Consider the following 14,040-nt stretch of genomic DNA (forward strand, 5'->3'; position numbering starts at 1 on the left):
CTGTGATTACCTTGTATCTAAGCCTCTGCAAACTGCCCCCTTATTTAAAGGGACACTCAAGTCAAAATTAAACTTCATGAATCAGATAGAGCATGCAATTTTAAACAACTTTCCAATTTACTTCCATTAATAAAATGTGCAGTCTTTTTATATTTACACTTTTTGAGTCACCAACTCCTACTAAGCATGTGCAAGAATTTACAGCATATACGTATATGCATTTGTGATTGGCTAATAGCTGTCACATGATACAGGGGGAGTGGAAATAGACATAACTTTGCAATTTATTTAACAAAAATCTACTACTCATTTGAAGTTCAGACTAAGTGCTATTGCATTGTCTTCTTATCATGCATTTGTTGATTATGCAAATCTACAGTGTTGACTGGTCCTTTAAGTTCTTTTGACAGACATCCATTTTTGCCAATCAGAGCTGGCTCACCTGAATTCCACGTGTGTGAGCACAGTGTTATCTATATGACAAACATGAAGACTATCTAGTGGAGAAAAACTGTCAAAATGCCGAGAGAAGAGGCTGCCTTCAAGGGCTTAGAAATTAGCATATGTACCTCCTAGGTTTAGCTTTCAACTAAGAATACCAAAGGAACACAGCAAAAGTAAAAGTAAATTGGAAAATTGTTTAAAATTACATTCTCTATCTGAATCATGAAAGTTTATTTTGGACTAGACTGTCCTTTTAAATTACACGTATGATGGTGGGAGCGTGCATAAATTCCAGTTATATCATGGATATAGTACTTGTAGACTCAGAGAGAGCTTAGAAGATAAGGCTGCAACGCTGCAATAGCTGGAATATATCTCACATTACTCATAACCATAAAAGCGTGTTAATCAAACCTGGAAGTACACAGTCAGCCCTGAGGGTTGCAGCATTATATCCCAAGCTCTCTCTAAGTCTACAAGTATTGTATCCATGATTTAACTGGAATTAAAGCACGCTCCCACCATCATACATATAGTTAACCATTTTAGTACACCTAAAGTATATGACATGAATATAAGCATTAAAGGGACATAAAACCCCAAATTTTTCTCTTTCATGATTTAAATAGAACATAACATTTTAAACAACTTTCTAACTTCTTTTATCAATTTTATTTGTTTTCTTTTTAGCCTTTGTTAAAAAGCAGAAATGTAAGCTCAAGAGTGTGCACTTGTCTGCAGCACTATATAGCAGCAGTTTTGCAACGTTATACATTAGCAGGAGCACTAGATGGTAGCACTACTTCCTGTCGTGTAGTGCTTCAGGCATGTGCACACTACCTACCTAGATCTCTTCAACAAAGAATAACATAAGAATAAAATAAATTTGATAATAGAAGTAAATTGGAAACTTTCTAAAAATGGTATTCTCTATCTAAATCATGAAATATTTTTTAGGGTTTAATGTCCCTTTAAGCTATTACTTTGAATCTGTCATATGGCACATGGTGTTTACCACTGATACTTATTCCAACAACTGACTGACCATAGTCAGAATTGAATTTTAACCCTTTACACACTGTATTAAGCTAGTGTTTCCTTACTTATGATCCAGATGATTATATTACCACACCACCACATTAAATTTGCGGTTGAGTTTAAGCATTTTTTAATATTTGTGTGTGTCAATTCTGTTTAAATAAAGTGAGATTATGAAATATATTCTATTCACCTTGTTTTAAATACATTTACATGTACATACATTTAAGCTATAATTTAAATTTAGGGGTTAGCACTCTTTTTCTTGTTGTTTGCTCTCGCAATTTATATTTTAGAGATGGGAAGCTATCAGGTATATCTGCGGGTGTATCTCGAAAAACACTTCCTGGTTCAGCGACCATTCCCTGGGAGTGCAGTCTGCTCAGGAAATCCGCTTCCAAATTGTCCACACCTGGAATGTGGATAGCTGATATTGGGCACTGGTAAGTCTCTGCCCATTGTAAAATACGAGACACTTCAGCAAAGCACCTCTCTCTGCCAACTTCCATGAAACTGAGAGGAATATTTAATTCTTTGCTTGGGGTGTCTTTGCCTCCTCCTGGTGGCTAGGTGAAGTATTTCCCATAGGTTATGAATAGTTTTTGTGGACTCTCACTGTATTAGAAAGTATAACATAGCCCAATCAACAGGGCATGTCTTTTAGCTACATCAACGTTGTCATAATCTGCCCAGAAAGATATGAACCCTTATTAAAAACAAGTGCAGTAAATCAGTCTGAATCAAAGGGAAAGCACATATAAACTATTAAGTGGAATAAAAAGAGTTTGTAAATCAAATTAAATATAAACTTAAATGAAGGGGAGAAGATTGAATTATTTATTAAGACCTTTGAACGACATGATATCAAGTCTCCATATCAATTTTGCCTCCATAAATAAAAGGTTTTTAAGCCTATCTCCTAGAATAGCTACTCTGACACACTTAGTGAAGCTACAGAGGCAACTACAATCATTTTATAGAAATATCCACCACTTCTAATCAGAAAAGTTCTCCTTCTGTTTACCTTTAGGTGAAAATGAAGCACAATAATCATTTCTCCATCACAGGGCTGGAAGAGGGCATGCTTGATATTATTGTATAAAATATCCACTTTGTCACCTCGGACAGATGTAAATCTGAAGCCTGCGAAAAAAGTGAATGACATCAGAATATATATTTTTTTTTCAGTTTTCTTTTTATCAACATGGATCAGTCATCGTTCTCGAACCATTAACATGAGCCTCCAAGGAACCCTGCATTCTCTTCTGTGCAATATTCGGTCGGATATACAGGTCTTTTAGCTTTGGGTTGCTGCGGTTCATGTTAATTACAAGGGAATCTTGTTTGACAATGCCCTGAAGGGGAGGAAAAAAAAAAAAAAAGTTGTAAATGCCTAAATATGAGCAAGGATCCAGATGTTTGTAAACTATCCAACTGAAATTATTCCATATAAAAACTTACCTCCTTCTCTTTTTCTTCTGCCTCCCTGGTTTTGTATCTCTTCTGCACCTCCTTGATGATGCGGAAAGCATTCTGTAGGTTTAGAGATGGCACAGTGGGATCCCCAGGGGTTTTAAGGTTTGAGGCTCTGTATGTTCTAAGTAAAAAAAAAAACAAAAAAAAAATTTTTACAATAATAATAATAATAATAATAATAATAAAGCTAATGGAAAAAGTTTAAGTGGGCACAGTGGGAAGGGAGTATGCACTTACATCTCTTTAACAAAGGTGGCATCAGGATTGGGAAAGATGTTGCCCTCATTTCGCCCAAGTGCACTACCTGGGCAGTAGAAATTGATTCTGAGGTAGGTATAGTCACCTTCTACAGACATACTGATATTCTGTTCAATTTAAAGAAAAAAGATGTATTAAAAAAAAAAAAAGTCTAGAAAGAAAAGTTTTGAATGTGAAATTACAAATTCACAGATCACCAAATTATTATTATTGGTTATTTGTAGAACGCCAACAGATTCCGCAGCGCTAACCAAATAAAACAAAATATCTATAAGGAATCAATATCTATAAGCAATCTATATCTACCTTGATGGTGGCAATGTGGAAGGGAGTAGCAATACCAAACACAGGCATAATGACAGTCTCATATTTCTTATCAATATAAAGCTTCATTTCTCGGATATCTGGCTCCTTTGGCATCTGAGAAGAGTTCTTGTATGACACATTGGATTTCCTTGCCCTATGTAAATAAAGTGGTACATACGATGATACAACCATTGGAGAAATGGGAACAGTATGACATCCACTGTTGATAAGAATGGAATTAGTTCTCAACATTGGAGATCAAGTGAAGTTTAATGATGTCTTTTACAGCAAAGTAGTAACAAAAATAACACTAATGATTTAGATTGACTAAAAGCTACATACACAAAGAATATGATCTTACTTCATTGTCTGTTGCTCTCCCTTTGCCTCTGTTAATCTCCTCTTAGCTTCCTCATTTAGTTGGGCAGCAAGCTCCTTCTGATGAGTTCGACGCTTCTCTTCAGCAGTCATCTCATTCTATAAAAGCAAAAGGAGTAGATCAGACTATATGGTGCGGAGGAATACATAAAAATGTATTTTATAAAGCCACAGCAAAAGAAACCGAAGTAAAAAAAAAATAGTGTAATAGGCAAGGGAGTAGAGATTATGGATGTTGGAAACAATGGATCTGACAGAGATAAAAAGAAAAACATTACACACCCTGGTTCTTTCGGTTAATAGTGTGGTAGTTTTGGACCCTCTGTCCAACAGATCTTCTGCTTCATCTTTCTCCTCCTCCTCCTCTTCCTCATCCTCATTCTGCAGGAGACAAAGGCAAACAAAAATGTCTGTAGTAGCAAATTTATCCATGATGGTCAAGGGACATAAGTGGAAAAAAAAAATCTAATATGTTAGTGAATTTTAATAGCATATAGCTATGTGTTTAACAAATGCAAAGGGATTAAACACACAGTTAAAGAAAAATCCAGAACAATGCACTACAGGGAGCTAGTGGAAAACATCTGAGAAGCAAATCACCAGCTAGCTCCCAGTACAGCATTGCTGCTGTTGAGCATATCTACAAATGATTTTCAACAAAGGACACTTTTGTTAACAGGTGAATTTAAAAGTGCCTTAAAAATATGGATTATTTTAACTTTCCTGTCTCTAAAGATTTATGGTCCCTTTAAGGTGTGCCACAAGTTTAATTATAACAGTGCACACACATAGAAATAGTTCACCTACAGATACTATCTAATTTAGAAGCTTTATGGATTAAAATGTTTAGTAAATAAGGAATGCAAACAACACTTAAAAAAATCTATTTTGCCAAAGATATGTTAACTTCATCCATATTTGATCATTTAGTTAACTTGCTTTACATTGCACACAATTTGTAAAACAATATTTTGGAGAACAAGTTTGGGGTAGCGATAGAGTGAAATCCACACATTGTTGTTTCATGTTTGCCAAAAAGAATTTACTGTTTACCAAGGTAAACAGTATTAAAACAATTACACCCAGATTTTGGATAACTTTTACAGTACGAACTAATGCAGATAGGGAAAATCAGGCAGTGTGGTTTTTGCAGTTAGAAAGGTTCTCTTACCTCAGAGCTGATAAGTCAAAACAGTATGATTGAAGTGTGGAATCCAACCCAGATAATCTAACTTTAGGGCAAAGCATCCATCAATATTCACCATATTTCAGGTGTATTTCTGATAATGAGATGAACAGGATATCCCCTTTCCACCTCCTATCCACAATGCCATTAAATCATATATTCCCGCCCAACCTCCAAATTGCTGATTCCAGATTGAATGTTCAGTTGTATTTTAATAAATGTTACATGACATGTTCCTCATATTGATGAATGACTTGTTTAAAAATGTAAAAAAAAAAAAGTTTGAGCTGTAGCACCAGGAACACAATTTATAATTGTCTTTTTCTTACCTGGACTGCATTATGGACTGAATCTGGAGTTTATCACTAGAGCATTATATATTACGAAATGGTTGTGTTTGATAGTTTCATTTTCATCATATGTTATTAATATGATGTATGTTTTGTATCTTGTATTTACTATACATTTTTAATAAAGCTCAATAAAAAAAATTATTAAAAAAAAACACTGCACACTTTGTTGAATATAGCTTAGGAAAAATGTTTTAAGGACCTAACTTGATGCATTGTTAAAGGGACACTAAACCCAAAAAAAAATATTTCATGATTCAGATAGAACATGTGATTTTAAGCAACTTTCTAATTTACTCCTATTATCAATTTTTCTTCGTACTCTTGCTATCTTTATTTAAAAAGCAGGAATGTGATGCATAGGAGCCGACCCATATTTGGTTGAGAACCTGGGTTATGCTTGCTTATTGGTGGGTAAATGTAAGCCTCCAATAAGCAAGCACTATCCATGGCGCTGAAAGTAAAATTGGCTGGCTGCTAAGATTAACATTCCTGCTCTAAAAATAAAGATAGCAAGAGAACGAAGAAAAAATTAATAATAGGAGTAAATTAGAAAGTTGATTCAAGTTTCATGCTCTGTCTGAACCAGGAAAGAAAAATGTTGGGTTCAGTGTCCCTTTAAGCAGTGGTTTTACTGTATGTGGTTACTCTGGCAGTGATATAACAAAAATGACACTAATTGGATTTGAAATCCACTACCAAGTGATTTTAAGGTAGGTTGTATTGGTATTTGTCAATGCTAAGTTACTCACCTTCAGAAAAATGCCCACGTTTTTCACCTTCTTCTTAACATTGGTAATAACCGTTGCAGGTCCATCCTTGGAAATGGGGCGGGAGCAAAGTCATAAAAGAGAAGCAAAATGTCCTGTTACATATAACAAGGTCATCTTAAATTATATAACAAAAGCAAACCTTGTTATGGGCTGCTTAATTAACATGAATACAACCTTGTGCTTTAACTTGAATTACCTCATTCACCAGCACAGTATCTCCCACAAAGAGAGCATAGGTCTTCTCTTCAGGAGTTTTGCCCTCCTTATTTTGAAGGTCTGAAAGTCCCAGGTGTACACTGAACACCATACCTATAAGGACAGAACTCAGTAAATGCAAAACCAAGGTGTGTTAATAAAAAAAGTAGCATCTGTGTCTGCTTGGGACTAGCAGTCACTGCCCAACAGATATGGGAATTTTTCTCTACAAAGAAGTAAGCTTCTGTCCACAGACCATGTTTAATTGCACACTTCCTATTACCAAATAAATTTAGGCAGGTTTAACGCAACGTATTTTTATAAGGGAATGACATTTTAAATTGTTTAAATAATGCTGTTAACTACTTCCCAAAACATTTTTTAGATTAATGTCCCTTTAAGTGTATATGTAGAATAACTTGTTTAAAAATATTTTAATGAAAGCAATGTATAATTTACATTGTATTAAGCCAGTTTAAAAAAAAAAATTAAAATAAATAAATACAGAAATTTACAGTCAGCAGAAAACTACACCAGCAGGAACTGCAATACTATTTTAAGCACTGGGTAACCACTATAAAGACGCTACAAAACGGTGGTAAAAATCTAACGTACCAAGTGAGATTCACTCACCTTTCTTAAGTTTGAACTGGTTTTTACTGTTAATAACTAGAGAGCCTTCCCTGAACTCAATCCCCATTGCAAACCTGTGAACAGATTTAAATGGCATTAATGAAAAAGTAGACTGATCTGAAATATTAAAAAAACACTATGAAAATAGATTACCATGAAGCACCATAAGTAAAAATAAACAAAAAAACAAAACAAACGTGGTTCCAATAAACGTCTAACATTGAACAGAATCCACACTAGGCCGTTTTGCAAAAGTTCATCTATTGTTACAAAATCTAGAAGCTAGGTCAAAAGGTTAAAAGGGCATAATAGTGCAATAATAAAAATGTATTGCAGTGCCTGTATCTGTGCATTTAACCCTTCTGTGGAGGTCAAAATGTTAAATGCAAACATTTGTGAAATAATAAAATGCTCTAGCAGATCAGCCCATTATATTATAGCACTATAATGTCTCTAAGATAAAGGTGTATGTTGTAAAATGTCAAAGAAACACCCTCCAATACAATAAGTGTTATGCCCAACCTGCGTGCCAACGTAATTATGAAGACATTTACACACCCCAAATTCTTTGTTATCTTGCTCATGAGTTCAGGTTTCTGCTTTTTCACTTGATCCATAACGGACTGGTAGGCATCACAAATTTTGGCACCTGATATTGAGAAAGCAAGAGATACATTTCATTATTTGCAAGATACATTGTAGTTTTAGGCTTGGTGGAACAGATTTTAAACAATGGCCTGACATATTAATCAGTTATAGCCTATAGGCATGCATATTTGGAGGTTTTGAGTGCCTCAGAATGCAGACGCTCATGGCATTTGGCTCTTTTCAAAGATGGATTTCTTCTTGTGAAAGTGCAATGCACCGAGATCTGTATTTGCACAGATCTTAGTACGTTGCACTTTCACAAGAAGAAATCCAGTTACAAGAAGAGTTGAATGCCGTGAGCGTCCACCTTCTTCCACATTTCCAAAACAATCGAAAACACATGCCCAAACCCCAAAAATAAGGGGGGAGGAGGTTTCTATATGTTGGTTCAGGACTCCAACAAAGGTAACACTAAAAGGGCTAGAAAGAAAATCCGAAGCCTGAAATGACTTATTCAGGTGGTTATAGAACAGGGCTTGTACAAAATTTAGGAACGAGATATTTTTCAGGTCTTTCTACACACTATCATATAATAGGATTTACTGACCTGCTTATTGCTGGGTGAAAATAAGCACACACAGCTCTTTGCATCCAAATTTCACTTTCTGCCTCCATCAAATTGAAAGTAACCAGAATATAATCATTAGAAATAACCGCAGGTCCAATAAAAATAAGTTCCTATGTGTAATAATCCAATATTTATAAGTTGAAGTACTCTTTACTAGGAGTATGTTCCACAGCTGCACACTGTCCCCACTGTACAGTTGTAGGACAGCCATTCAGGCAACAAATATTTGTATTCAACAAATAATTATGGCACTGAAAATAGCCAAATATGCTGCTGCCTGCAGCCTATATTAAACATTCGTTTAGTAAAGGAATACCTAATACAAATGTTTGCCCATGCCTATTGTTTACTAAAAATGTTTTAAATAGCCAGCCATCATTTGCCTTATTTGGTACTGTGCAAGCACGTAGGTTTTTCATAACCTGGGTATCACATAAAATATTACCCCCCGAGAGGCAAGTTTTGGTGTCTTATACATGTATAAAAATATTGCACATCTTACCGATATTTACACTTCTATTTTTCTTTCACTTTTTACACCTTAGGTTTAACACAAAATAACGGTTTTAAAAAAAATATATACATCTGGCACAAAAAGAACTGCTTCCTTGTATACAGTACAGTGACATAAAAATATAATTGCTCAATACAGCAATTCAAAGAAATAAATAAAATAGAAAATCTTCAAAAGCTATGCTGCAGCCACGTAACTCTAAAGGCTAGGGAATGGTGTTTGGAATGGGCATGGTCTCAGGCTACAGGTCTCTGTCCATCTCACCAAAAAAAAAAGTTGCATAAAGAGTCTTGTCACCTAAATAGGTGGAGTTGCCAGACTTTGGGTTTTCTGTCCAGCCCCTTTTTAAAAAGACCATAGCGATTACTAACAGTCTTTATTTCAATGACTATCTTTAGAGTCAGGTAATAAAGCATTACAAATTTGCTTTAAAGAGCCATATTAATAGAAAAATGTGTTAGAACATATCATTTTAAGGCTATCGTCCCTGCACTGCTGTGTGTAGTTTAACACCTTGGAGGGGTGTTAAACACAGAATAAGACTTCCGCGGAGGACTGCAGGTCCTGAGTGAAAACCCCCACTGATACTAACAGCAACACTAGTCCCATGACTAACGCTGCCGATTGCTGCTGAGCTTCACTTGTGGGTGTTTAGCCAAAATAGTGTAGGGTCAATAGTCCTTCCTAAACATCTTTGAATCAAAATATTTATTGGTGGCCCTGACTTTTAAGCACCTTTCTGTAGGCTTAAAGGGAAATAAAACAAAGTTCAGTATATATTTGTTTAGTTGTAACAGGGAAGTGTGGACATGTAATTAAGCATTAATACATCGAAATCCAAAATGTTACTTTTAAAGCTTAAAGAGACATTATACACTATTTTTTTCTTTGCATAAATGTTTTGTAGATCTATGTATATAGCCCATAAATAAGTTGTTTTTTAACCTTTTAAGGACATATGACAGAATTTTTCCATCATAAAACAATTGAGCAAACTGAAAGCTGTGTCCTTAAAGGGTTAAAAATGTATAGTTTTGATTATTTTTAAATAACATTGCTCTGATTTTCAGACTCCTTACCAAGCCCCAAAGTTTTATGAGAATACCAACAGACACCTACTCCAGCTTTCTCCTGTTTGTGTAAAGGGTCTTTTCATATGCAAAAGAAGGGGGAGGGGGGAGTGTCTTATTTCCAAATTGCAGTGGGCTTTCCAGTTACCTTTTCAACAGAGCTAAACTGAGAGCTTCTAAGTAAGTTTTTAAACAGTTTGATACTGGATTTTTATATCAGTATCTGTGCATCTTATTCTTTATAGTAATGAGTGTACACTGTCCCTTTAAACTCCCCTCACTGTTGTCAATTTAAAGAGTTTTCCCATCTACCCTTTGTATTCTGCTGAAAGCAATGCTAACTGTGTGAGAGCGTGCGCCTGTGTGAGTGCATAGTAAGTGTCAATCCTGTGAGAATTCACAAGACATTTTCTATATTGTGCCTCAGATGCTCATTTAACCCAGAGGATGGAAACCAATGCCTTATAAAGCTGACTGTGCAGGCTTGAGTCAGAGTCAGTTGGGAAAACTTATGAATGCACGTACAAAACCACAACAGGTACAGCAAGTTTTTAAATGGAGCATGGGGGCACGCACCAATTAAGCAGGTCTTGGTTTGTGAGACCCGATTAGATTACACTCTGTTAAACTGCTGATAAGCAAGGGAGGATAAGGACATGAAGACAATATTAAAATTAAGCTTTTTAATCTAGTTTACATATCTTAAAAAAAATATTTAGATGATTTTTCTACTTTATCTACCAGCACTCACAAGCTTGGCAGACTGTTCCATGGGCCTGATGATCTAAAGCTCTCCATCAGGTGAGATGATATAAAATGATCCTCCAGCATTGCGAGATCCCTAGTGAAATTCTTAAAAGGCAGAATTTGCTATACTTCTCCAAGGGACGTTTCCTCCATTTCTGTATGTGGAGAGACAAGCCCAGTGCAATATAGCACTGCATGACATAAGAGTTCTGCTGCATTTACACTTTGTGCTTTGTATTTTATATTTCTTTACACGTCAAATTAAGTTTAATTAAATTTAAACTTGGCACTTTCTATTGTGTTTTTTTTTTGTTTTGTTTTTAATATATACAGTAGTATTTAAGATTGTGATTAGAAATGCAGATAATGCTTTCACAGTTAATGCATAACATTAACAGATTATGGTTAAACTTTGTATATTTATGTGTATCTTTTACAAATACCATTGAAGTTTTATTTTAAATAGAAGAAATGCCGTTTCCCAGAGAGCTTCAATACTTTTGGGCCTGATAAGCAAAGATTCTCTAGTTTGGAGAGAAATTTTAGTGCAGACTTCACAGGAGTTGAATTCATTGAACTGTATAAGAAAAAAGGTGGAATCTGGAAGTCCCAGAGAGATGCCTTCCATAGAAAGTAACCAAGCTCACTGGGATACAGAATTTTACATGGGAGACAGAAGGTAACTGGAGAAAACCTGGGGCAGATATAAAAGCTCAGTTTGCATTAATTCCAAATTAAACTGAAATGTTTTCACTACAATTTAACTTGCTTTTTCCTATAGTTTAGTATATATTACTTTTCTGTCAGTTAAAAAGTGTATTGTGAATTTTGAACAAACTTCACCTGCATCCAGCTGGCGAGATAATTCAGTGAGACTAACTTGTTTAAAATGCTTAGAAAATATCACAAGAATTGTGAGAGAGCTTCAGACATACTCTGGGAACTCCCCTGTTCAGCCCACTGAATTCCACTGCCCCTCCTACTTTCTGAAGCTGTGTTTTATTTTACAAAAGAGAAAATACCAGGGTCAAGGCAAGTTGTAAAAGACACAGAAAAATACAAAGTATGATCCTAACTTGTTAATGTAATGCAGAAACTTTCAAAACATAATTTGTAAAATCCCTGCTGGATCTTAATCCAAATCTAAATGTATTAAAATATAAAATATAAAGTGCAAAGCTTGAATGTAATAATTCTGAAAGCACCCAATCCGAAGTGTAAAGTAACATAAAATGCAATGCACAAAGTGTAAGTGTAACAAACTCATAATGCATTACTATATTGCACTGAGCTTGTATCTCCTTCAGATACAGAAATTAGAGATCTCTCACAGTGCTGGAGGGTTCCACCCTTTTGTGAAGTCTGCCATACAATTTCATTCCAAGCAGGAGAATCTGAGTACCATGAGTACATTGAGAACTGAATCTGTTACATTGAGAACTAAATCTGTTTTATGCCACATTAAAGCAAACCTTCATTCAGCAATCAGATATCTCCATAAATAACATCATCATTCTAAGTTCGTACAATTATGTCCCACCTGTTAGAAACTAAATTGCATAAATAATAAAGCTTGTACCATGTACCATGCTTAAGCTCTTTGCACAGCTCCTCCTGCAACTGCAATAGGAAGTTGTAGTTGTCCTGCATTTCCTGGGTTGGATCCACAATTAGCGTGCGTACCAAATTGGAGCAGTACGACTTAAACCGAATCCCCATGGCACACGTAACTGCTCCAAAGTGCATTATTTTCTTATCACTGAGGACAAACATGAAAGAAAAAAAGTATGACTAATTTTTATAATGCATTTTGGGAACAGCACTACTTGCCTGAAAAGTAGTACAGTATTTGGACCACTCACCTGACCACGCTAAATTTTAGGTTATAAGCTCCCCCACTCTGAATAATAGGGGGATAGCACATTTCAATGGTGGAGGGATCTGTACCTCCCAAGTATTTCTTATCTTCTATAGCTTTCTCTACAGACTCGGCCAGTTTGCTGTGACGCACTTTCTGTAACCAGAAAAACAGCATGAAGTAATAGATTTAAACACTTATTTACTATGCTATATTACCAGAAAGATTAATTAACCCCTTAATGACCGCAGCACTTTTCCATTTTCTGTCCGTTTGGGACCAAGGCTATTTTTACATTTTTGCGGTGTTTGTGTTTAGCTGTAATTTTCCTCTTACTCATTTACTGTACCCACACATATTATATACCGTTTTTCTCACCATTAAATGGGCTTTCTAAAGATACCATTATTTTTATCATATCTTATAATTTACTCTAATTTTTTTTATAAAATATGAGGAAAAAATGGAAAAAAACACACTTTTTCTAACTTTGACCCCCAAAATCTGTTACACATCTACAACCACCAAAAAAATCCCATGCTAAATAGTTTCTAAATTTTGTTCTGAGTTTAGAAATACCCAATGTTTACATGTTCTTTGCTTTTTTTGCAAGTTATAGGTCCATAAATACAAGTAGCACTTTGCTATTTCCAAACCACTTTTTTTCAAAATGAGTGCTAGGTTACATTGGGACACTGATATCTTTCAGGAATCCTGAATATCCATTGACATGTTATTATCTTTTTTTTAGAAGACATCCCAAAGTATTGATCTTAGGCCCATTTTGGTATATTTCAATGCCACCATTTCACCGCCAAATGCGATCAAATAAAAAAAATTGTTCACTTTTTTCACAAATTTTTTCACAAACTTTAGGTTTCTCACTGAAATCATTTACAAACAGCTTGGTGCAATTATAGCATAAATGGTTGTAAATTCTTCTCTGGGATCCCCTTGTTCATAAATAGCAGACATATATGGCTCTGGCGTTGCTTTTTGGTAATTAGAGAAGGCTGCTAAATGCCACTGCGCACCACACGTGTTTTATGCCCAGCAGTGAAGGGGTTAATTAGGGAGCATGTAGGGAGCTTGTATGGTTAATTTTAGCTTTAGTGTAGTGTAGTAGACAACCCCAAGTATTGATCTAGGCCCATTTTGGTATATTTCATGCCACCATTTCACCACCATATGCGATCAATTTAAAAAAAACGGTTAAATTTTTCACAATTTTAGGTTTCTCACTGAAATTATTTACTAACAGCTTATGCAATTATGGCACAAAAGGATGTTAAATGCTTTTCTGGGATCCCCTTTGTTCAGAAATAGCAGACATATATGACTTCGGCGTTGCTTTTTGGTAATTAGAAGGCCGCTAAATGCTGCTGCGCATCACCACGTATATTATGGCTAGCAGTGAAGGGGTTAATTAGGTAGTTTGTAGGAGCTTGCAGGGTTAATTTTAGCTTTAGTGTAGAGATAGCCTCCCACCTGACACATCAGAGACCCCCTGATCCCTCCCAAACAGCTCCCTTCCCTCCCCCACCCACAATTGTCCCCGCCATCTAAGTACTGGCAGAAATCTGCCAGTACTAAAATAA

General features: G+C 35.5%; 1 protein-coding gene across 1 annotated transcript in view; it reads right to left on the reverse strand.

Annotated features, from left to right (window-relative positions):
- The window catches only part of SUPT16H (SPT16 homolog, facilitates chromatin remodeling subunit), a 231,307-nt gene that overhangs the window by 205,010 nt on the left and 12,257 nt on the right, over positions 1 to 14,040 (reverse strand). The window contains 13 exon segments of the mRNA XM_053702276.1: positions 2,507 to 2,625; positions 2,711 to 2,837; positions 2,944 to 3,079; positions 3,196 to 3,323; positions 3,523 to 3,676; positions 3,884 to 3,999; positions 4,183 to 4,281; positions 6,189 to 6,254; positions 6,406 to 6,518; positions 7,038 to 7,111; positions 7,596 to 7,686; positions 12,171 to 12,343; positions 12,447 to 12,598. Coding sequence (XP_053558251.1) covers positions 2,507 to 2,625; positions 2,711 to 2,837; positions 2,944 to 3,079; positions 3,196 to 3,323; positions 3,523 to 3,676; positions 3,884 to 3,999; positions 4,183 to 4,281; positions 6,189 to 6,254; positions 6,406 to 6,518; positions 7,038 to 7,111; positions 7,596 to 7,686; positions 12,171 to 12,343; positions 12,447 to 12,598 — 1,548 coding nt within the window.

This window comes from Bombina bombina, chromosome 2 (genome assembly GCF_027579735.1).
Source record: "Bombina bombina isolate aBomBom1 chromosome 2, aBomBom1.pri, whole genome shotgun sequence".
In the NCBI taxonomy this organism is placed as follows: Eukaryota; Metazoa; Chordata; class Amphibia; order Anura; family Bombinatoridae; genus Bombina; species Bombina bombina.